A 22,793-nucleotide genomic window follows, 5' to 3' on the forward strand; every position below is an offset into this window, starting at 1 on the left:
CAAGAGCCGCATGACTCTCAGGGTTATCTATATAGATAAAAAGGAAATTTGTGAATGTGTCTGTTAAAAATGTTTAACGTACTTCCCCACATGCAACACACTTCAAATTTGCCATGTGGGTACCTTAATAAGTGTACACCATGCTAAAATTCTAAAAATAGACTTTTTTTTTTATTTGGGGTGGCCCGAGCGCAATAATGCATATATTTTGCACGGCAAGTGAGCTGTCACGTCACATCTCTGTCATGTCAGCCGCGCATGTGGAAGCGTAACGCAGTGTGCCTGCTCGTCACCACCCCCCACCAACCCTCCGCGGCGTGGGTACAGTGCCATACAAATGTCTTCCAGGTCTAAGGCGTTGTTCGCAAAGCATTGCTTTATTATTTCAGTCGTTTACTGCCGTACACACCCTGAAAGTTGTGTGTGTCTGCTGCAAGCGCGTGTATGTGTACCTATGGACGCGTGCGCGTGTGTGTGTGGGGGGGAGCGGAACCCGGCGACCCCAATTCGATTCCCGCTCATGGTCACCACCGGTGAGCATTATTTTAACCGCTCCTGGGCCTCCCCTAGGGCGACTCAGCCTCAAACGAGTAACTGGTGTGGTGTGTGAACATCGCCACTGGGAAGACAAAGGCGGCCGGCCGTGGTGATTCCAAGACCCGGACGAAGCCGGGTAGTAAAGCTAGTAAACACACAAACGCACATTGACTTACACACTCAGATGGAGCCATAAACACATATCGACTCACACACACACACGCATTCACTTAGACACACACACATCGAGTGAAACACACACGTATGGACTTACACACACATGTGGACTAACACACAGCGACTGATATGCACACAAATGGACTGACACACACACACAAACACTTGTACATACACACACACACATGGGGCGCTGTCCGTTTGAAAAAGACAGACACACACATGGACTCACACACAGACATGGAGCCACACACATTGAAACCCATCGACTTACACGCACACAAATACATATGGACTCACACACACAGACATCGACTTTAGGGACACACATGTAGTTTCTGCACACAAACATTATCATCGTAATATTTGTAAAGTTATTTGTTTAATAATAGTAAACAATAAACCTCAGTTCTTAGCGAAAGATGCAAGAAAATTGTACTTTACATTGGCGTGGTGACGCGTCGTCCCGTGCAGAGCCTGAGGCCTCGCCTAGATTGGCAAGCCGGAGGAGGTGAGACGTTGCCAGGCTGTGCGCTGGGCCGCTACCCCCCCCACCATCCCCCCGCCCGAGGCAGAATAATACGATGTAAGCGTTGTCATAATATTAAATTAATATGTGAGGGTTTTATAGCAGTAACTGCACATATTGTGGTGGGGGGAAGACATCACACTGTGAAGAGAAATCGGCAGCGTGATATGTATATTTATTCCTTGTTAAACGCGTAAAATAAAATGTCTCCCGTGAGCTGGAGTGAATGCGCATGACTTGTCAGGGTCCGCCCCCCCCCCCCACGCAATTGTCGTGAGTTGGTACGGTCGATGTCTCGCAATAAGTAAATAATGAATAATAGAAATGGCACAAATGCGTTAATTAAACTACTTTAAAGTTTACGGATGGGAAAACGGAATAGCCTATTCCCACCGCGGGGCTTAGGGTGTGCTGCCTGTCAAAAAAATTTCTACCTAAAGCCCACCGTCCAAGAGCCAAATCCCCCGCAAGCCCGAGCGCGCGGAGACTTTTATATATAAGAAGAAAGAAGACTAGCGGTAAGTACCCGGCGTGGCTCGGACGAAAAAGGCAGACACACACATGAACTTACACACAGACATTGACCCTCACACGTAGAAACACATCGACTTAGATGCACACACACATATATAGTTAAACCCAGGATGGATCGTTAGCAGGCCAGCGTAAATATTTCTAACCGGCGAAGATGTTCCATTAGGGGGTTGCACGTTTCGCAAGTGTAAAGAAGGGAGGGAATTACCGTGGCCGAGAAGACCTGGAGCTTCATGCGGAGCGAGAGACGAGGTAGCTTCCACAGCGTAACGCAGCCGATGAAAAGATAATGGCGCTCGACTGATTTGGAGTGAGACCTCTGCTGTTAAACCGGAGCCGGTCATGAGCACACTAGCCAGGTATGGGAATCTCGGCAATCTCTCTCCAACTGCCGCGTCACCAATTGTAAATTGTGGGGGTGGATTGTTCGATGGTACAAAATACCCAGGCAGGTGCTTAGTTTTGGTGGGGCTGATGGTAAGGCACCACCTCTTAGTGGCAAGCTCCAGGTTCAGCAGCAGTGAGCAGTAATCACCAGAGCATCAGCATACATAACATGGTTGAGCAATAGGGAGACATTCCTTGACCGCACCCGGTCATCGATCAGCCTCCCATTGTATCTGTAACATATGGTACATTCCTCGGGTACAGCCATTGAAGGCTTCACAAACTACGTGGTAAAAAGATATGTTAAATAATGTGGAGCCAGAAGACATTCCTGTCACACCCCAAGGTGTAGAGGGAATGGCTCTGACTGACGGCCACGTAGTTTGACGCGGGGCCGCTCACCAACATGAAGGTCCTTAAGGATCGTGAGCAAAACAGAACTGTTGTATATGTCGGGTTATGAAATTTTTCAAAAAATAATACAATTACAAAAAAGTAAAAAATGTGTAAATAGCGGAAATTATGCTAATGTATGTAATTGTATGCATAAATTATGATATTCATAGATATAACCGTATTATTTTATGCGAATGCTTGCGATTATGTTAATGTGGGCAGTTATGATAGGCTTAGCTTCGCTGCCTAGTGTCATATTTATCAATCGGGAAAAAACGATTATCTTTGAGTAAACATTTATTGATTATCTTAGTGTGTTTATGTTATGTTAGGTCTCCAAATTCATCTCTTAACGCAGGATACAGTTCTTATAAATAAGAGTTTTGCATGGACTTGGAAAGAAACACTCAAACACTTCTATGTTAGGCAATTTTTATTCTAAACAAAAATTACACTCTAATATGCAAAGGCCAAAGTATACGTCAATAGATTCATCGGCAAGATTATGCAATTAACGAAAACAAATGACTAAAACACTTCTTATTCATGTAACTCGACGGCAGCAACTGCTTTGCACGATCAGTTGATATTGAACGCACCACCTTGAAATGGCAACCCTTTTCAAAACACAAAGATAACTTTTTGAAATAGTCTTATTCGTGTGCGTGTTGTGTGTGCGTTGTATTGTTCCCTTGATAATTATTGTTTTAAGCAGAGGCAGGGCGCTGTCGGAGCTTGTGGGGTCGGGGAGGGGTATACAACCAGCGCTTCAGAGAGGTTCCCTCTCACTCGGGTGTGGCAGCCACAAGCCCGTAGCCGGCTTTCTCTCTCTGCAGTTAGATTGAGCGGCGTTGGTACGATACGGTCCTTGAAGAGGCTCGGTCGCTTGGCACTTGATGGCGCCCAGGGCTTGGTGCTGCTTGTGCACTCTCTCTCTCTACTGCTAGATGAGTGGCGTCGGCACGATGCGGTCCTTGAAGAGGCTTGGTCGCTTGACGCTCGGTGGTGCCCGCGTGGTGCTGCTCGTGCACTTTCTCTCTACTCTGCTAGATGAGTGGCATTGGCACGACGCTCGCCGTCGTGGTGTGCGATGATTCCGTCGTCGGATAGCACGCAGCTCCTCCACTGCTGGATGACGAGTCAGCACGACGCTCGCCGTCGTGGTGCGCGATGATTCCGTCGTTGGATAGCGCGCAGCTCCTCCACTGCTGGATGACGAGTCTGTTCTCAGCGGGTGCTGGTCGATGTGTGTGTGTATTAAACACACGGCGCATTCGTTAGCGCGCTCCTCTTCCTCATGGGCGGCCGATCAGGCTCTTTCCACTGCTTTGTTCTCTCTGGCGATGCATGATGGCTCTCATCGCTCATCCGCTGCTGCTGGTCCTCTTTGATGCTCGCTTGGTCGATGCTTGGCGATTTCCGCCCTTTTCTCCAGGTTGATTGCTTGTCGCTCGTCACTCTCTCTCTCATTTTCTCCGTGCTCTCTCCTTGCTCGTGCAGCTGCCAGCTTCACACGGACACCCGCCCTTGCGTTGGCTTGGGCTCTTTCACGAGTGATAGCTGGAATTTCGCAAGCTTCACTCGCACTTAACCACACCTCGTCACTTTGTTCTGCGAGAAGCGACACTGGCCATCGATGTTTGCTCCCTCGCGACGGCACCGCCAGCTGGAGTACGGCTGAAACCCAGCCTCGACCCAGACTGAACTCAGACTTCTGCAACTCTAACGACCCCTCCTCGTCCCATCTCTCCTCGAGGCACGACCCGCCCCAACTCCCTTGCGAGCCTCCCTCGCAACGCTACGTCGCAAGCCGAGTCACAAGACTGAGCGCGACTCGAACCAGACTGGACTGCGTGATGTGCGTTTGTGTTTTAAAAACCCAAAACGTGAAAACCCCCTCCCCTCTGCGCGTCTCTTGCGAGAGAAAACCAACAACAGAAAGAAAACAGACACCCTTGGAATGCCAGGCCTCAGACCCCTTCTCGCGAACCTCTAACTCCCTTGCTCCCCCTGCGTGGGTCATCCCGAGGCCAGACCCCTCCCCGGATTTTATGGCTGGCATGTTTGTGCCGAACCGTTGGAAGACAAAGGTGGCTAAAAAGGTCCTGACGTTTGCAGTTTTTAATGGAATTCCACGTTTTTCAAAATGCCTGGCATGGCCTGTGAGTAGCGGTTGTTTCATTATTTAATTAAACAAAAAAAAATTTGCCTACTATTCTTAATATTAATTTTTGGAAAAAGGGGCATAAATACAACACAACCAAGAGGCCAGGCCTACTGATGGTATCATAGGCCTTGAGCAGGTCAATAAAGCACATACATTCACTCACACACACACATGGACCTACAGACACGCAAAGAAATGGACTTACATGGAGCCATGCACACAAAGCGACTAACACAGACGCCCATGGACCGACACACACAGAATATCGCCTCACACAAACACATGAACTTACACACACACATATGGACTCACACACGCATAGACATGCACTTTAGATACACACACATGGAGTTACACACACATATATCGACGTACACACATACAGCGACTCACACACACACAATCGACTGACACACAGACATACGTGGACTCACACATTGAAGTAAACACACATGTACTTACACACACATATCGACTAAGATACACACACATTGCCCTACACACAGACATATGGACTGTGACACAAACATCTACTTTAGATACACACACATGGATTAACACACACACACATCGACTGACACACAGACACACAAACGCACATTGACTTACACTCAGATGGAGCCATGCACACACATCGACTCACACACGCATTCACTTAGACACACACACAGAATGAAACACACACGTATGAACTTACACACACGTGGACTAACACACACACACACAGCGACTGATACGCACAGAAATGGACTGACACACACACAAACACTTGTACGTACACACACATGGGGCGTTGTCCGTTTGAAAAAGACACACGCATGGACTTACACACAGACATGGACCCACACACATAGAAACCCATCGACTTACACGCACACAAACACATATGGACTCACACACACAGACATCGACTTTAGGGACACACAGTTTATGCACACGAATATTATAATTGTATTACGCAACATTTCGATTTAAAGCTTTCGTGACTGCAGGGATTCATCTTCTTGGTTCTTTTGGTAAAGTCACGTAGAAGGGAAATAATAAAATAAGAAAACATAATAAAATACAATTCTCACGACGTTTCGGCCACAACGCAAGCAGCCGTCCTCAGGTGAAGAACAGGGCTGTCAGATGCTGTCTTTCCAATATATATATAAAAATAAAAACACGTGGTCTCTACGAGTGTCTCCAAGAACTCACGACAGGTGTACAATGTCTCAACAGTCGGGCTTGCTTCAACTGATGTTCATCAGCAAGGTCCATTTCAAGTCTCAGTTCGACAAAATGTACATATGTAATACAAAATTATAATTAGTGTTCTTGTGGAGAATGTATCTCCGATACATAACTTTTAAGTGGCATGCCTTATAACTGATGAATGATCCGACTATGCTCCCAATTTCAAAGACAATGAGTTGCCTCTGAGTCAGATGCATCCTGATTCACAAAAATACCCTTGGACCCGTATCACAAAAACAACCGCTCTCATGTGAGTTATACGTACAGGTTACCACTAAAACAGATACTTTGTCCTGACATCACATATTCCATGTTTGACATTAATACACAAAATGTTGCATGTACGTTCAGAATCAGACAAGTATTCTTTCAATGATGATTCAAAATAATCGAAAGGCACATTGACATTTTATTACTATACTGAAATATACTGCATCACGTTACGTATTTACAAATTGATCTCGATAAGGCTTATACGTACAGCACTCTCATTAAATGTGTAGGGGTGTTAGAGAGAGGGCCGTTATGTATGGCAGTCTATGGGAAACAAACACAGTGGGCGGGGCTACGTGTGTGCACAGGGAGATGCCCTCTGCGACGTCCGAGCCAGACACCCTGGGGGGGGCTGGTTTGGCGTTATGATCCCCCGGGGCCCCACCCCTCAAGGAGGGTTGGGTATAAAAGGGGACGTTATATGGGCTCGAGTTCAGTTATGTTATAGTTAACCAAGAAGGCTGAAGACGTCTTAGATAGAGCCCTGGACTCCCCTCGTTCGATGTCCTTATCAGGGCCGAACAGGACTGAGCCAGCGGCGTGGTCCCGAAAGCCAGAGCCGGTGCTCTTCTAAGAGCTGGTCTGGGACTCCGGGTACCGGCCCGACTTACCAGTGTCGGGCCAAGTAGCCTCCCCTAGCCCAGTAGTGGAGGACTGTGAGGCAGGCTAGGACTTAGCTAGGAAGTGTATCCTTAGCTAGTCAGGTGAGGGGGCCGATACCCCCTCCAGTGCTGTATGTCACATACGAGCTGTGTTGAATAAATATCCGTGTGCCTCCACCTCGGCGTCAAGTGTCTTCACCGGTACTTCAACTGGTGTCATAAGTAAAACTCGAACATGGACACACGGAAGACAGCGCGGACCAAAGTACCGCAAGAGGAAGATACTGCCGAGATCGTCGAGCCCGAGACGGCTACACAAGCCATGGTGCAGCCGGGGCCTGATGTCTCCTTACCGGGGCATCTGAGTCAAGAAGGACCACAGTCAGACGCGTTGCGGCTGGCTCACGGGAGGCTGGCGGAGCTGTTATATGCCGCTGCCGCCACGCTGGAGACCATCACGCGGCTGGGGGCCGGTGATTCAGCACGGGGCGAGGCGGGCCAACGACCAGGGCGCCTTCCCGCCATTTCGGAGCAGCCCGAGTTTGAATCTCCCGCCATCGACACTGCAGCTGTTCGGGGCGTGGCCAGCCTACACATCCACTCCGGCATCGCCGTCGCTGAAGCCGCGACGTCATCACCACCGCGACAGGCGATCCCATCGGCCGCTCGTACCGACGCACAGCCGAGTGGAGGTGACATCCGCCCGCGGGAATCAACAACGACAGCTGCACTCCATCAGAGGCTGCCCCCGCTGAAAGAGTTCGTCGGCGCGGAGGGGGACTGGGCCGGGTTCCGCAGACGATTCCTCGCCCATCAAGAGATGGCGAGGTGGACAGACGAGGAGGCTCTCTGCGCGCTGCCGGCGCTCCTCGACAGCGACGCGCTCGCAGCCCTCACATCGGCACCAAAAGAGAGGCGGGCGACGTTACCGATGGCGCTGCAGCTGCTGGGAGGGGTCTACGGACCATCGGCGGAATGCAGACAGGAGTTCTACGACCGCAAGCGGGGTGAAAAGGAGTCGCCCCTGGCGTACCGAACGAGCCTCCTGGCGATGGCCAAGTCGGCCTTCCCCCGTATGGATGACGACGGCATCGACGCTATGGTGACGGAGAAAATACTCCTCCTGGCTGACGACCTTGACATCGCTGTGGTCGCGCAGGAGGATGCAGAGATGACGTCGCTCCAGGCGGCAAGGCTCCTCCACGCCAACCTCCTGTCGCTCCGACGAAAAGCCAGCAGGGCGTCGGCGGGGCGTGCGGTGGCTGCAGCCACCCTTCCGACAGAGGAACTCTACGCCGTCGACCACCGACGGCAACAGGCGACGAGTGCACGGCCGGGCCAGGACGGGTCGGGCCGTTCCGACCATTCGTCACCTCCGACGCCGCTCCCACGGTGTTTTAACTGCGGCGTCCGGGGCCACGTCGCCTCGGGGTGCCGCTCTCCTCGTCAGCGCGGGACGACACCTCACCGGGACGACGGGCCTCATCCCAAGCTCCACCATCAAAAACCGGCGAGTCGCGGCACCCCACACGTTTGGCCCACACACACACCCGTCACGCACTCAAACACCGCAACGAGAGGGGGGCCGGTATCACGCACCATCGCACCATCACGCACCACTCCGGGTACCCATATCGAACCCGGCCAGTGGTCCGTGCTGGCCGATCGTGTGGTAGCCGCATCGTCGGGGTCGTCGGCCGTTGTGGGGTATATCGACGGGGTTGAAGTGCGCATCCTGGTCGATACGGGAGCATCGGCGACTATTATTTCGGAATTGATTTATAATATTCTCCCTGTCCGGAGTCGTCCCTTGATGCCTGTTGACATACCATTCTATGCGGCTAACGGGGGCTCACTTGGCATCATCGGACAAATTCGTGCCCAAATTTGTATCGGGGAAATAAAATTGTCTGGGCCGATTTTTGTTTCTTCCTCGCTGGCGGTTCCGTGCCTGCTGGGGACGGACTTCCTGGCCAAAATGCCGATTGTAATTTTGATCGACCAGGGTTGTATAGAGCTTCCGTCGGGCAGACGCATGGCGTTTCTGCCATCACCGGTTGCGACTCGGACGGCGTTCGCGACGGTGCCGGCGTTCGTGGAGAGAACGGTACGCGTCCCTCCGGGGACGCAAATGTTGGTACCCTTGAAACTTCGGCGGCCCCTCGTTAAGGGTACTGGGGCACAAGGGGTACTGTTGGGACCGTCTAGGGCCGGGGTTAGTGGACCTGACTTACTTCCGGCCCAGACCATAGTGAGAGGGGATGGTGAACCCTTCATCGCGGTCCTAAATGTGGGCTCGCGGACGGTGGTGGTCCCACAGGGGACCGTGCTTGCTCACGCAACGCCGGTGCCGTGTGAGGAACCCGCCGTAAATCGCGTCAACACTGTCCCTGCGTCGCGACCGCATTCGGACAGCGATGAAGGGTGGCTCGAGGCGCTTTGTGCGGGATCGACGGACCTGTCCGATTCAGAGCGTCAACAACTTAAAACACTACTGCGAGAATTTTCCGACGTTTTTAGTCGAAATAAATATGATTTGGGTTGTACTCACTTGCTGCGTCACCATATTGACACGGGTGACAGCGCGCCAATTCGCCAAAATCCGTTTCGGTTGAGTCCCGCCGAAAAGGACCATGTCAAATCGGCTGTTGATGACATGTTGGCCGCAGACATCATTTCTCCTTCCACCAGCCCTTGGGGAGCGCCGATCGTCCTGGTTAAAAAGCAGGACGGTTCGTTGCGGTTTTGCGTTGACTTCCGGCGTCTTAACAAAATTTCGGTTGCCGACGCATACCCGCTCCCTCGGATGGATGAATCGCTTGACGCCTTGGCGGGAGCGCGATTCTTTTCCACACTCGATTTACTTTCGGGATTCTGGCAGCTTCCTCTGGACGATGAGTCAAAGCCTAAAACTGCTTTCCGTACACCGCACGGCTTGTTTCAATTCAACCGGTTGCCGATGGGCTTACACTCAGCGCCGGCAACTTTCCAGCGTTTGATGGAATTGGTTTTGGCTGGACTGCAATGGGAGTCGTGCCTCATTTATTTGGATGACATTATCGTCTTTGGTAAAACTTTTGATGAACATCTCCAGAGGTTGCGGGCGGTTTTCCTAAAGATGCGGGCTGCTAATTTGAAATTCAAGCCCCAAAAATGCCATTTGTTGCGTGATTCGGTGCGTTATTTGGGGCACATCGTGGGACGCTCAGGTATTGCTACCGATCCCGCCAAAACGCAGTGTGTCAGCTCCTGGCCGACTCCCACCTCGGTGGGAGAGGTCAGGAGTTTCATTGGGTTCGCGTCGTATTATCGACGGTTTGTTGCTGATTTTGCGACAATTGCTAAACCCCTGCACGCTTTATCATCTAAAGGGGTTCGGTTCCACTGGGGTCAAGAGGAGGAGGCTGCGTTCCGCTCCCTTCGGGACGCCCTGGTAAAAGCCCCTCCCTTGATTTACCCTGATTTTTCGAAGCCCTTTTTGCTCGACACCGATGCGAGCAACACGGGTATTGGGGGTGTGCTTTCCCAGGTGGTTGATGGCGTTGAACGGGTGGTCGCGTACGGTAGTCGGGTGTTGTCTCCTGCGGAGCAAAGATATTGTGTCACCCGTAGAGAACTGTTGGCAATTGTTTTTTTCATCCAACAGTATCGCCCATATCTGTACGGTCGGCATTTCACCGTCCGCACAGATCATGCGGCACTACAGTATGCCCTGCGAGTTCAACAACCATCGGGACAGTTGTCTCGATGGTTGGAGGTTCTCCAGGACTTTGATTTTGAGACCACCTACCGTAAGGGCGTTCGCCATACCAACGCGGACGCTCTGTCACGCATGCCAACCACCTCGGAATGTGCATGCCTCCTGGGGTCGGGACGTTGCAGACCTTCAGGGGACGCATCGGTTCCGATCCTGGCAGCCACCGACGACGACAAACCACTGCCTGATAATTCGATCGAACAACAGGGAAGAGATTCCCTGTTGGGGTTGCCCGTCACTGAGTGGGGGCGCCTCCAAATGGAGGATACCTCCCTCCTAGGGTGGCGTCGTCGCGTCGGGGGTGCTGGGCGGGTGAAAGGTGATTCAGGTGCATGGGAAATGGTGCAGGGTCTGCTCATGCATTGGGACGGCAAATCACAGCGACATCGGCTGGTCGTCCCTTCTGAGTTGCGAGGCAAGGTGGTGTGGGCCGCGCATGAGCGCCTGTTACACCTGGGGACCCTAAAGACCCTTGCAATGATACAACTGGATTTTTTCTGGCCTGGTATGACAAGGGATGTTGGGGATCTATTGAGTTCATGCCCGCGGTGTGCGCAACGGAAACCGCCGGCACGGGAGTCTAACCCGCCTTTACAATCAATCAAGGTGTCCAGAATAAATGAGCTTGTCGCGCTGGACATCTTGGGCCCATTTCCCGCCACCCCCAGGGGCAATAGGTATTTGTTGACAGGGGTCGAGTATTTTACGCGCTGGCCCATGGCCTGGCCCCTTGCCAACCAGTCGGCAGCAGCCATCGTGGACGCCTTTGTTCAGGGATACGTCCTGGACAAAGGTGCTCCGGAACGGCTGCTGACCGACCAGGGCAAAAATTTTTCCAGCAAATTACTTAAACAAGTCTGTGACCTCTTAGGCACAAAGAAAATTCGGACCTCCCCGTATCACCCGCAGACTGACGGAATGGTCGAGCGCCTGCATCGCACCATTTCGTCAATGATGGCACAGCAGGTCTCAGATTCACAGACTGATTGGGACCTGCATATTCAGGGGGTCTTGGCGGCATACCGGATGGCACCCCATGCAGCTACGGGATTTTCCCCCTTTTACCTTATGTACGGTCGCGAACCCGACCCGCCTGTTCGCGCCCAGCTGCAGATCCCTGACCCGCAAGGAAAAACTAAATTGGCTGACCACGTCAAATTTAATCTGGCTAAATTAACAGAGGCGCGGGATGCTGCGAGGTTGAACTCGGACCTCCGTCAAAAGGCGAACGAGCGCCTCAGGCTGGGTCGGGCGCATGTGATACAGTGGAAGCCGGGGGACAGGGCATGGTTGCACTGTCCCCAAGTGCCCCTGGCTACCTCCCCTAAGCTGGCGAGGCCGTGGCGGGGCCCTGTGGAAGTGGTCGAGGTCTTGCGACCACAGTGCGTGCGCATTCGATGGGGGAAGCGGCGATGGTTCGTGCACCCCTCTCGGTTGAAACCCTTCGTCGCGGTACACAAACCCACTTCACACATGCGTGGCCAGACGTGTGGGGGGTCGACCGACTCACTAGGTCCGTCTCCGCCGCGCTCACCTAATGCCTTGCCGGCCGTGCCACCTCCAGGTGCATCGAGACTGACGGGCTCACGCCCGACCACCCCTTCTGGGGATACCAACGGTCACGCGGCATCAGAGGAGGTCTCACTCCGGGACGGACGATTACCACCTGACGGTCCGCCACCCGGGGTTTCCCCGTGTGAGGGGCCCGCCGCAAGGACACGCGCAAAAATGCGCAGACTGTTGTGAGACCGCAAGATGTGTATATATGTTGTGTTCATTGTGTGTTGTGTGGGGGGGTGTGTTCCCTGCCCATTGAATTTACATACGTTGTGCTCACCTGCTGTTGTGTGTATGGTGGCTTCCCTGCAAATTGTATATAGCTTGTTTCTTACGGAATTCGTATTTATTCAAGGGGGGGTGCGTCGGGTTGTTTTCTCTTCTTGCTGTGCATTTTTTTGGTGTTCTTGTTGCCGTTCTTGTTATTGTTGAAAATTAGTGAGGCACACGCGCGGTTACGGTAAAAATTCATTTTTATTGTCATTCTGTATGTTGGCAGCCGGGACGGCTGCAAGCTATGCGGGGGGGGGGTGATGTAGGGGTGTTAGAGAGAGGGCCGTTATGTATGGCAGTCTATGGGAAACAAACACAGTGGGCGGGGCTACGTGTGTGCACAGGGAGATGCCCTCTGCGACGTCCGAGCCAGACACCCTGGGGGGGGCTGGTTTGGCGTTATGATCCCCCGGGGCCCCACCCCTCAAGGAGGGTTGGGTATAAAAGGGGACGTTATATGGGCTCGAGTTCAGTTATGTTATAGTTAACCAAGAAGGCTGAAGACGTCTTAGATAGAGCCCTGGACTCCCCTCGTTCGATGTCCTTATCAGGGCCGAACAGGACTGAGCCAGCGGCGTGGTCCCGAAAGCCAGAGCCGGTGCTCTTCTAAGAGCTGGTCTGGGACTCCGGGTACCGGCCCGACTTACCAGTGTCGGGCCAAGTAGCCTCCCCTAGCCCAGTAGTGGAGGACTGTGAGGCAGGCTAGGACTTAGCTAGGAAGTGTATCCTTAGCTAGTCGGGTGAGGGGGCCGATACCCCCTCCAGTGCTGTATGTCACATACGAGCTGTGTTGAATAAATATCCGTGTGCCTCCACCTCGGCGTCAAGTGTCTTCACCGGTACTTCAAATGGAAGCTAAGTAGGAGTACATTCTCTATTTGTTGCAGAGGTTCAAGGTTCAAATTCGACTGGCATATCAATCATCGCCCCCGACTTACAAACTCATATCCACATGCAGGCCAGTGAACGCTCACCTCGTGGCACACAGGGGCAGATGCCCATTATGGGCACCCTTCGAGTGTTTAAGATGATATGATACAAAACACTTGCGTCGCTCCTGGTTAGAGATCGACCCAACCCACAGGCCCACAAATACTGGCCACTCTTACACTTTTAATTCTAGATTTGAAGCTTTTGTGACTGCAAGGATTCATATTCTTAGGTTTTTCGGTAAAGTCACGTAGGTAAAAAATTAATAAAAGTAAAATAAAAATAAAATAAAAATCACGTTTCGGAGGCAACACAAGCCTGTCTTCAGGTGGAACCGTCACAGCACGATAGCTGTATCAAGTAAGAGAAATTCCAAGAAAACAGTCCTTGTATATATACTGGTTGAGGATGGGAAGAGCCAAGGTAGGCCCTGGATATTATTATTGTGAGGCTGAAGCACGCTGTTAGGAATGAGTAGACTAGTTGAAAAGAGTTGTTAAGGTGAGGCTAATGTAAAGGTGCGTGTAAATGGGACTGAGCCTTTTGTTATGTAGAGGTGGTGAGGCTGAAACCGCTGCCAGGAATGAATCTTTGTTGTGTAGACTGGTTGAACTGGGAGGTTCTAAGAGTTAAGGTGCAGCTGATATAAAGGTGCGTCCTGCTGTGAATGGGACTGAGCCTTTGTTATGTAGATGAAACATCACTTTTGCTACGTTGCTGGGATTAATTCTAGATTTGCCAAATATGTGTGGTAAAACTTAAAGTAGGAAAACACTGCAGTTTGAACCTAGAAATTGAGTGTTCAACTTCACATTCTTTAATTAGAAAGGCCTGTGACAAAGGTGCATCCATAGGAGCTTAATTGTATCAAGCTTGCACATCTACCTGGTCTCCATTTGATTTCGTATTGTCTAAGAAGTCGACCCACACCTCCACTTCCACAAACTGCTGGGAGTAGCCTCGCTCTGCCTCACAGTCAGAATTCTCTTCCTGCTTCACGTTGCACCCATCTATGTTAAGGTCCGATTTTGTAGTTGACTCGTCCTCAAATTTTACCTTCACGTCCACGCTCTTCACTGTTACTTCTTCACATTTCACCTTCGCCTCTTCATATTTCACCTTGATACCTTTCAAAGTGTCCAAGCTGGAATTTTCTTCTGGTTCTTGTTTCATGAACAATGGGGTCATTGCAGCACTTTGGCTTTCACAAGCTGATTTCAGATTACACTTCTTGTGGATTTTCTGATAAGTGTGTGTTCTCTGGTGTTTTTTAAGATTTGATGACTGTGCAAACGCTTTTCCACAAACACTGCACTTGAAGGGTTTCTCTCCTGTGTGTATTCTCTGGTGTGTTTTAAGAGTAGATGAATCTAAAAACACCCTCCTACACAGAGTGCACTTGAAGGGTTTCTTTCCTGTGTGTGTTCTCTGGTGGGTGTGAAGAATTGATGACTGTGCAAACACCTTCCCGCACTGAATGCACTTGAAGGGTTTCTCTCCTGTGTGTGTTCTCTGGTGTTGTGTAAGAGTAGATGAACCTGAAAATGCCTTCCCACACACACTACACTTGAAGGGTTTCTCTCCTGTGTGTGTTCTATGGTGATGTTTAAGAGTAGATGAACCTGGAAATGCCTTACCACACAAACTGCACTTGAAGGGTTTCTCTCCCGTGTGTGTTCTCTGGTGTCTTTGAAGATGTGGTGACTGTGCAAATGCCTTTCCACACACAGTGCACTTGAAAGGTTTCTCTCCTGTGTGTGTTCTCTGGTGGGTCTGAAGATTTGATGACTGTGCAAACGCCTTCCCACACAGAGTGCACTTAAAAGGTTTCTCTCCTGTGTGTATTCTCTGGTGATTTTTAAGAGTAGATGAATCTGAAAATGCCTTCCCACACACACTGCAAATGAAGGGTTTATATCCTGTGTGTGTTCTCTGGTGGGTCTGAAGAGTTGATGACTGTGCAAACGCCGTCCCACACACAGTGCACTTGAAAGGTTTCTCTCCTGTGTGTGTTCTCTGGTGCAGTGTCAAGTTTCCAGTACGATCCGTGTTGTTTGCATTCTGGACGCATTGTTTCCTTCTTGTACCGAGCTGCACTGAGTGCCTTTGCTCCATCAGGCCAATTCTACAGAACAAGCGTCAGCTGCAGACAGAAAAACATATCCACACCATCTATGTGAGTATTGAGGCAAAGAGGAATGCATGTATACATAGTCACACATGACTTACACGTCTATATATATTCATATTTTCATGATATAGTGAAAGAGATTCCCCAATTCATCACATGGGCTGTTAAGGCACACAATGAGAGGCCAAATGGTCATAAACATGCCTGGACACCCTAGTGTCTTCAAAATGAATGTTTACCAAAAACTCCAAGCACACAATTTCGGTTGTCTAGCTACGACAAGAATATTTATTTAAGAAAAATTAGCTAACATAGCAAAGGCTGTTGAAAATAATACTATTTGTATTATGCAGAAATATATAAATTAATGTTCATTTGACTAGACCTTGGCAATGGACACTCACAGCTTTGTATGGAGAAAAAGTCCAGGCAGCTTCCACATAGTGTTACAGAGCATAATTAAAGAATGCTGCTAGACTAATTTGAAGTGAAACCAGAGCTGGTCGTGAACACATTAACCAGGTATAGGAGCTCCTCAACCATGTGTAGAACTACCTGATTATTCATGGGGAGCAGAGCAGGTGCAGTGTTGTATGGTATTAAATTCCCAAGTTATGTGTTCGTTTAAAAAGAGACACACACACATGGACTTACACACAGACATGGACCCACACACATAGAAACCCATCGACTTACACGCACACAAACACATATGGACTCACACACAGACATCGACTTTAGGGACACACATGTAGTTTCTGCACACAAACATTATAATTGTAATATTAGGCAACTTATTAGTTTCATAATAGTAAACAATGAAGCAGAGTTGTTATGTGCACACAAACATTATCATTGTAATGTTTATAAACGTATTTGTTTAATAATAGTAAACAATAAACCTGAGTTCTTAGCGAAAGATTGAATAAAATTGTACTTTACATTGGCGTGGTGACGCCTCGTCCCGTGCAGAGCCCGCGGCCTCGCCTAGATTGGCAAGCCGGAGGTGAGACGTTGCCAGGCTGCGAGCTGGGCCGCTACCCCCCCCTCACCATCCCCCCGCCCTCGCCATAATAATACTATGTAACCGCTTTAATAATATGAAATTAATATCTAAGGACTTTATAGCAGTAACTGCACGCATTGGGGTGAGGGGGGGAAGAAGATATCACACTGTAAAGAGAAATCGCCAACGTGATGTGTATATTTATTCCATGTGAAATGCGTAAAATAAAATGTCCCCCGTGAGCTGGAGCGAACGCGCATCACTCGGCAGGGTCCGCCCCCCTCAGGCAATTGGCATGAGTTGGTACGGTCGATGTGGCGCAATAAGTAAATAATTAAAATAAGAATGACACTAATTCGTTAATTAAACGACTTTAAAATTTACGGACGTGAAAACGCAATAGCATTTTCCCACCAGGGTGTGCCGGCTGGAAAATTATTTCCGTCTTAAACCCACCGTCCGAAAGCCAAATCCCCCGCAAGCACGAGCGCGTGGAGACTTTTATATAAAATACAAATAAATATGCATTGTCTTCGAAACTGATTGGTTCACACCAGAGATATTTTTCGTTCAAGCATAGTCTCAAACGGTGTTAGACCAGAGGACGCCAATAGGCGTGCAGCACAAAGACAAGCACCATCAGAGTAATGAGAGCTCAGGGTGAGCAGCGACATCATAGGACCTCCTTTGCCAGTACAAAAATGAGAATAGGTTTTCCCCTTTTTTCCTGGCAACAAAACAGGTGTTAAGATGTTCAAACACCAAACTGAAACCTTTTACAAGGCATCATGTGTGCTTGGCCTGGTAAAATAAAAAAACTGTAAAAATATTTAAAAGAAAAAAGTTTCAAAGTAGTGAGCCAGGTGAAGACAAATTAAACTTAAGCAGAGAATTAAACCAAATGCAATGAGGTGAGGGCAGGAGGCAAGGCCTCGCATGGCTAGGCCCCGCATTGTAATGTTCCAACCTGGACATCGATTCCATACTCGCTGCTACTCAATTGATATCCCTACGAGAGAGAGAAGGAACGAGGCTTTACCTGGGTAAACAACAACTACCACCACAACAACAACCACCACGATGTGAACTTCTCACTTCGGATCTCAGTGAGCGCGCACTAAAATAAATCATACTGGCTAATGCAGAGCGCACGCCTGGGATACACTGCCGAGATCATCGATGACCTCGCCGCCGAGAAAGTTCAACAGTATCTGACAAGCACAACGTGGTGGCAGCCAGATGCGAACTGCCCATATCCCCCATTTAAAACCCTTGTCGAGCGCGCATGCGTGTGTGTGAGAGATTTGCTCGCGAGAGTGCGCAGTTCCAACGGCTGAGACAGGAGCACACCATCGCAAGTCTTCTTCCAGAGGAGGAAAAGCTTGCCAGGACGGTGAGGGATGGGGGACAAAGGAGCCTCCGGGACCCCGTGAGACAACCCAAGGATGGGTGGCAGGGATACAGACCGGCATAGGAGATATCACAGACCATGTGACCCAAGTATGTGAGGAGGTAACCCAAGTATGCGGGGAGGTGACCCAAGTAAACGGGAATGTGACCAAGCTGCAGTCCACAGCGGAGATGGTCCAGTCCGAGTTGAGAGGGCTATACTCCATGGTCGGGGGGCTAACCGGGCGAGTGTCTGAATAAGAGGCAGAACTCGAACAAATGCGCACTGGGAGGGGAAGGGGGAGTGGGGAAGGGGGAGTGGGCAAGGGGCCTCTTATGGAGCCACCGCCCTTCCCCGTGCATGCTATCTATGCGACCAATGGGAGAATCTCGTGAGAGACAGTCGCCAGATCGCCCACGCGAGAGAAGCATCAGGGTTAAACACCAAGGCCTCCCTAAATAGGGGACCACGGAGGGGTGCAATTGACGTGGCCCCAACACAAATAAACTGTCATGATAATGGTGAGCGAGTGACCCCCACGCAGATGCTGACAACAACACCCCAAAATGCGGCGACTGCGGGTGACTGGCTGCGGGAGCTGGTGGCAGGAATAATGGGGTCCACGTCGCTCATGGAAGGGCAGGTGAACAGGCGGCGTACCCGGATTCTGCTGGACACGGGGACGGTAACGTCACTCGTGAGTGCAACACACTGCAGCGTGGTCGGGGTTGACGTGGGCTGCCTACAGGCCCCGGATCGTGCGCTGCACAATGCAAGTGGAAGTGGGATGGGACTGCTGGGGAGGGTCACCCTTAAGGGTCGCCTCGGACAAGAGTTATATGTGTCGAGCGTGTTATGTCACGAATGTATTGCAGGTACCGACCTCCTGGAAAATGTGGGGCTCGGCGTGCAGCCCCGCCAACGATGCGCCACCGTGGATGGGCAGTGGGGAGCGGATTCCTTTCTTGGGAGAAGAGCCCGTGGCCGCTATCCTGGCGTCGGCCGTCACCGTCGGTATTGGTGTTCCAATGGGTTTCCGTTTTTCTCCCAAACCTAAACTCAAAATATATTTGGTGGTGGTCAAACAGTCCAATGCAGGACCCTCCTGAAAAATAATCTTTTATTGTTAAATAACAAATTAAATTGGAAAACCCTCAAACACAGTACACTATTTTTATTTTACCAGGTGAGGCCCACTGAGCTGCATAGTTATTTTTCAGAATCGACCTGGACACAAATGATAGCTCAACTGAGGGGCTTATAATATGGAAATGTATTGCAGCCAAATTCTCAAAATGCATGTTTCTAAATGAGGAGAAAAATCAATGCCACTACGGGGAGAGAGAGAAGAAAAAAAAATGTAAACTCCAATTATAAATGCGTCAGGGTTGGAATCGAACCCACGACATTCTTCATACCATGTGACAGCACAATATATCACACACACATTACAATGAACACACTCACTCCCTCTCTCTGTACACTCTACACGCGTGACTCACTCGCAAGCACTCGCCAAAAGCGCACCTCTCGCTGCTGTCCCCAACTCCTCTCTCCGGTCTGCTCTTGGTGACGTCACCCGCCAGACAGGGGGAGGCGCCGACTCTGAGGGTGACGTCACCACGCGACACGATCGCTCCCCACATTACACATACGGAATACTCGCACACACACAGAGTACACTCACACACATGGAGTATACTCACACACGCAGATGACACTCACACACGTAGATGACACACACACGCAGAGTACCGTCACGGAGTACACTCACAGAGTATAATCACACTCACAGAGTATACTCACACACGCAGTATACTCACACACGCAGAGTGCACTCACAAAAAGGAGTACACTGACTCACTCGGAGTATTTTTTCTCCGGGTCCTTCGATTTTTCCCTCCACATTTAGAAACATGCATTTAGATTATTTGGCTGCTATAATCTTCCACGTTTAAAGCCATTTCGTTGAGCTATCATCTATGGCCAGGTGGCTTCTGAAAAATATCTAACAGCTCTGTGAGCCTTGGTTGGTAATATAAAAATAGTTGTTCATCGGTCTAAAGGGTGCATCAGCAAAACCAACTCGGCAGAACGCTCCTGAATTAGAGTGCTGAGACTCATTGTGGTCATGTACTCGAGTGTGCACCATGGTGGCTGGGAGATATTAACTGCCTCTCTTGGAATACAGGAAGTGGTGGGTTCGATCCCGACCCCTCCTGTATATTTGGAGTTTGCGTGTCTCTCTCTCCCCGTGGTCGCGTGGATTTTCCTCCGGATCCTCAGGGTTTTCCCCTCCACATTAAGAGTCAACATCACCACGCGTTTAGAGTATTTGACCGACAGACATTTCCACACGTTGATAAGCCACTTTGTTGTGGGCTGGTCGCTTCTGAAAACAAGAGCGGTATAGCAGCTGAAGTGGGCTTGGCCTTGGTAAGATTAAAAACTGTAGTAATATTTAAAAGAAGCAAAGTTTCAAAGTAGTGAGCCAGATGAAGACAGATTAAATTTAAGCAGAGAAATAAACCAAATGCAATCAGGCGAGGGCAGGAGGCAAGGCCCCGCATGGCTAGGCCCCGCGTTGTAATGTTCCAACCTGGACATCGATTCCATACTCGCTGCTACTCAATTGATATCTCTACGAGAGAGAAGGAGCGGTGCTCTTCCTGGGTAAACAACAACAACAACCACAACAACAACAACCACCACGATGTGAACTTCTTACCTCGGATCTCAGTGAGCGCGCGCGCGGATCGGCAGCTTCCTGGTGTCTCGTGACGTCACGCGGCAGCAGCAGGTGACATGACGTCACTAGCGGGCCACAGCTGCCCCTCGCGTCTGACGCCGATGACGCAATGCAGTGGTGACGTCAGAGAGCGGGTTTAGAGTTTAAATTTATATAAATCTTGACTTAAAGTTGTCGTGACAGCAGGAATACATTATATGGGTCTTTCGATAAAGCCACGGCCTCAGGGCGCCCTCCGATCTTACATTTACATGCAAATACCGTCTCTAGCCCCGCCCACTTACCCTTGGGCTGCACCCATCTCAGGCCTATTTCACGTCCGACTTCAGAAGCTCTCTCGCTGTATTTTTTTACACCTGAAAACGATCGCTTGTGTTGCCATCCAAACGTCGTGATATTTTTATAATTATTTATTAAAATTATTTTTGTATCTGCTTGGCTTTACCGAAAGACCCATAGAATGCCATGTGTAGACACACACAATAGTGTTCATGTGGTGGTTGAGCTCACGCACCCAAGGGGTCTCTGTTCAAGAGCAATGGAAAAGGAATCTAAATAACTGCTACCACAGAGGCAACTTAGTTTGTAGACGCCAGGGTACTGTATGTCTGGAACCACATCTTTTACAGACGGGACCAGATCACGGATTTTATGTACTGTGTTGAATCGGACCTGGATCTTGTGTTTAATCAGGATTTTGGAGATCTTTTTTGTGACCCCAGCAATGTAGGGTAAGGTGATGGTCTTGAAAGGCTCCTCAACAGGATCCTTCTTGATGGTTGGAGTGATGGCTTTGCGGATTGTGTAGTCGGAGTAACCATTAGCCTTAAGAGCTTGGCGTACGTGTTTGAGTTCACTGGAAATGTGTTCATGGTCGGAGATGCATTGGGCTCTATGATATAGAGTCTTGATGAGGGAATTCTTCTGGGATGGATGGTGGTGGGAATCCGGTTTTAGATAAGCATCCGTGTGGGTGGCTTTCCTGTAGACAGAGTGGCTCATTGAACCATCAGGTCTCCTTTTGATTAGGACATCCAAAAAGGGTAGCTTGCCATCATTTTCGACTTCCATGGTGAATCTGATCAGATTCACCATCCCAGAAGAATTCCCTCATCAATACTCTATATCATAGAGCCCAATGCATCTCCGACCATGAACACATTTCCAGTGAACTCAAACACGTACGCCAAGCTCTTAAGGCTAATGGTTACTCCGACTACACAATCCGCAAAGCCATCACTCCAACCATCAAGAAGGATCCTGTTGAGGAGCCTTTCAAGACCATCACCTTACCCTACATTGCTGGGGTCACAAAAAAGATATCCAAAATCCTGATTAAACACAAGATCCAGGTCCGATTCAACACAGTACATAAAATCCGTGATCTGGTCCCGTCTGTAAAAGATGTGGTTCCAGACATACAGTACCCTGGCGTCTACAAACTAAGTTGCCTCTGTTGTAGCAGTTACATTGGAGAAACCAAACGACATGTCTCGGACCGCATCCGTGAACATAAGGCAGACCTGAAACACGGTAGGACAAACACCTCAGCCGTGGCAGATCACTGTTACAATTCAGTGGGCTCACATGACATTGACTTCTCCAAGACAGAGGTTCTCTGCAAGCCATCTGGCTATCATGAGAGATTCGTTCATGAGGCGATCCACATATACAAACACAGAGACAATTTCAACCGAGAAGATGGATTCTGGCTTAGCAATCATTGGAAGGACGTAATAAACCATTTCGGATCTTAACTGATTGTGTTCACGTTTACGGTGACTTTCAGACCGCGTTCCACTCACTGGCATGGTGCAGTGTGCAGAGTAATGTATGGTGTAGTAATTGTATAGTAAACATATAGCAGTGTGATACACATTAGGGTGGGTAGAATAATACATAGTGTTATATTAAAATGGATAAGGCAGCAACTGCAGCAGCAAGTGCAGCAGCAGCAGCAAGTGCAGCAGCAGCAGCAACTGCAGTAGCAGCAGCAACTGCAGCAGCAGCAACTGCAGCAGCAGCAGAAACTGCAGCAGCAGCAACTGCAGCAGCAGCAGTAACTGCAGCTCCCTTTGATGCTGTTAATCCTGCATAATGCACATGCATATGCAGTACTAATCACATTCCTGCATTTCCCATAAATATGCTAAATTCCT

The 22,793-nt window shown here is 49.7% G+C and overlaps 1 protein-coding gene across 2 annotated transcripts; it reads right to left on the minus strand.

Moving 5' to 3' along the window:
* Positions 1 to 10,187: 10,187 nt before the first annotated feature.
* Positions 10,188 to 20,674, minus strand: LOC133361610 (zinc finger protein ZFP2-like). Of its 2 annotated transcripts, none has more exons than XM_061580558.1 (3): positions 20,614 to 20,674; positions 18,769 to 18,938; positions 10,188 to 15,501 (listed from the first exon to the last, which is right to left on the minus strand). In XM_061580558.1, exon 3 carries the CDS (start codon positions 15,471 to 15,473, stop codon positions 14,226 to 14,228), a length of 1,248 nt encoding a protein of 415 aa, XP_061436542.1. In that variant the 5' UTR covers positions 15,474 to 15,501; positions 18,769 to 18,938; positions 20,614 to 20,674; the 3' UTR covers positions 10,188 to 14,225. The 2 variants fall into 2 exon arrangements, with proteins under 2 accessions (XP_061436542.1, XP_061436543.1); XM_061580559.1 differs by lacking the exon at positions 20,614 to 20,674 and adding an exon at positions 19,413 to 19,507.
* Positions 20,675 to 22,793: the final 2,119 nt, after the last annotated feature.

The sequence above is a fragment of the Lethenteron reissneri genome, unplaced genomic scaffold (assembly GCF_015708825.2).
Source record: "Lethenteron reissneri isolate LAM-NWPU_2019-01 unplaced genomic scaffold, ASM1570882v1 scaffold_115, whole genome shotgun sequence".
Taxonomy (NCBI): domain Eukaryota; kingdom Metazoa; phylum Chordata; class Hyperoartia; order Petromyzontiformes; family Petromyzontidae; genus Lethenteron; species Lethenteron reissneri.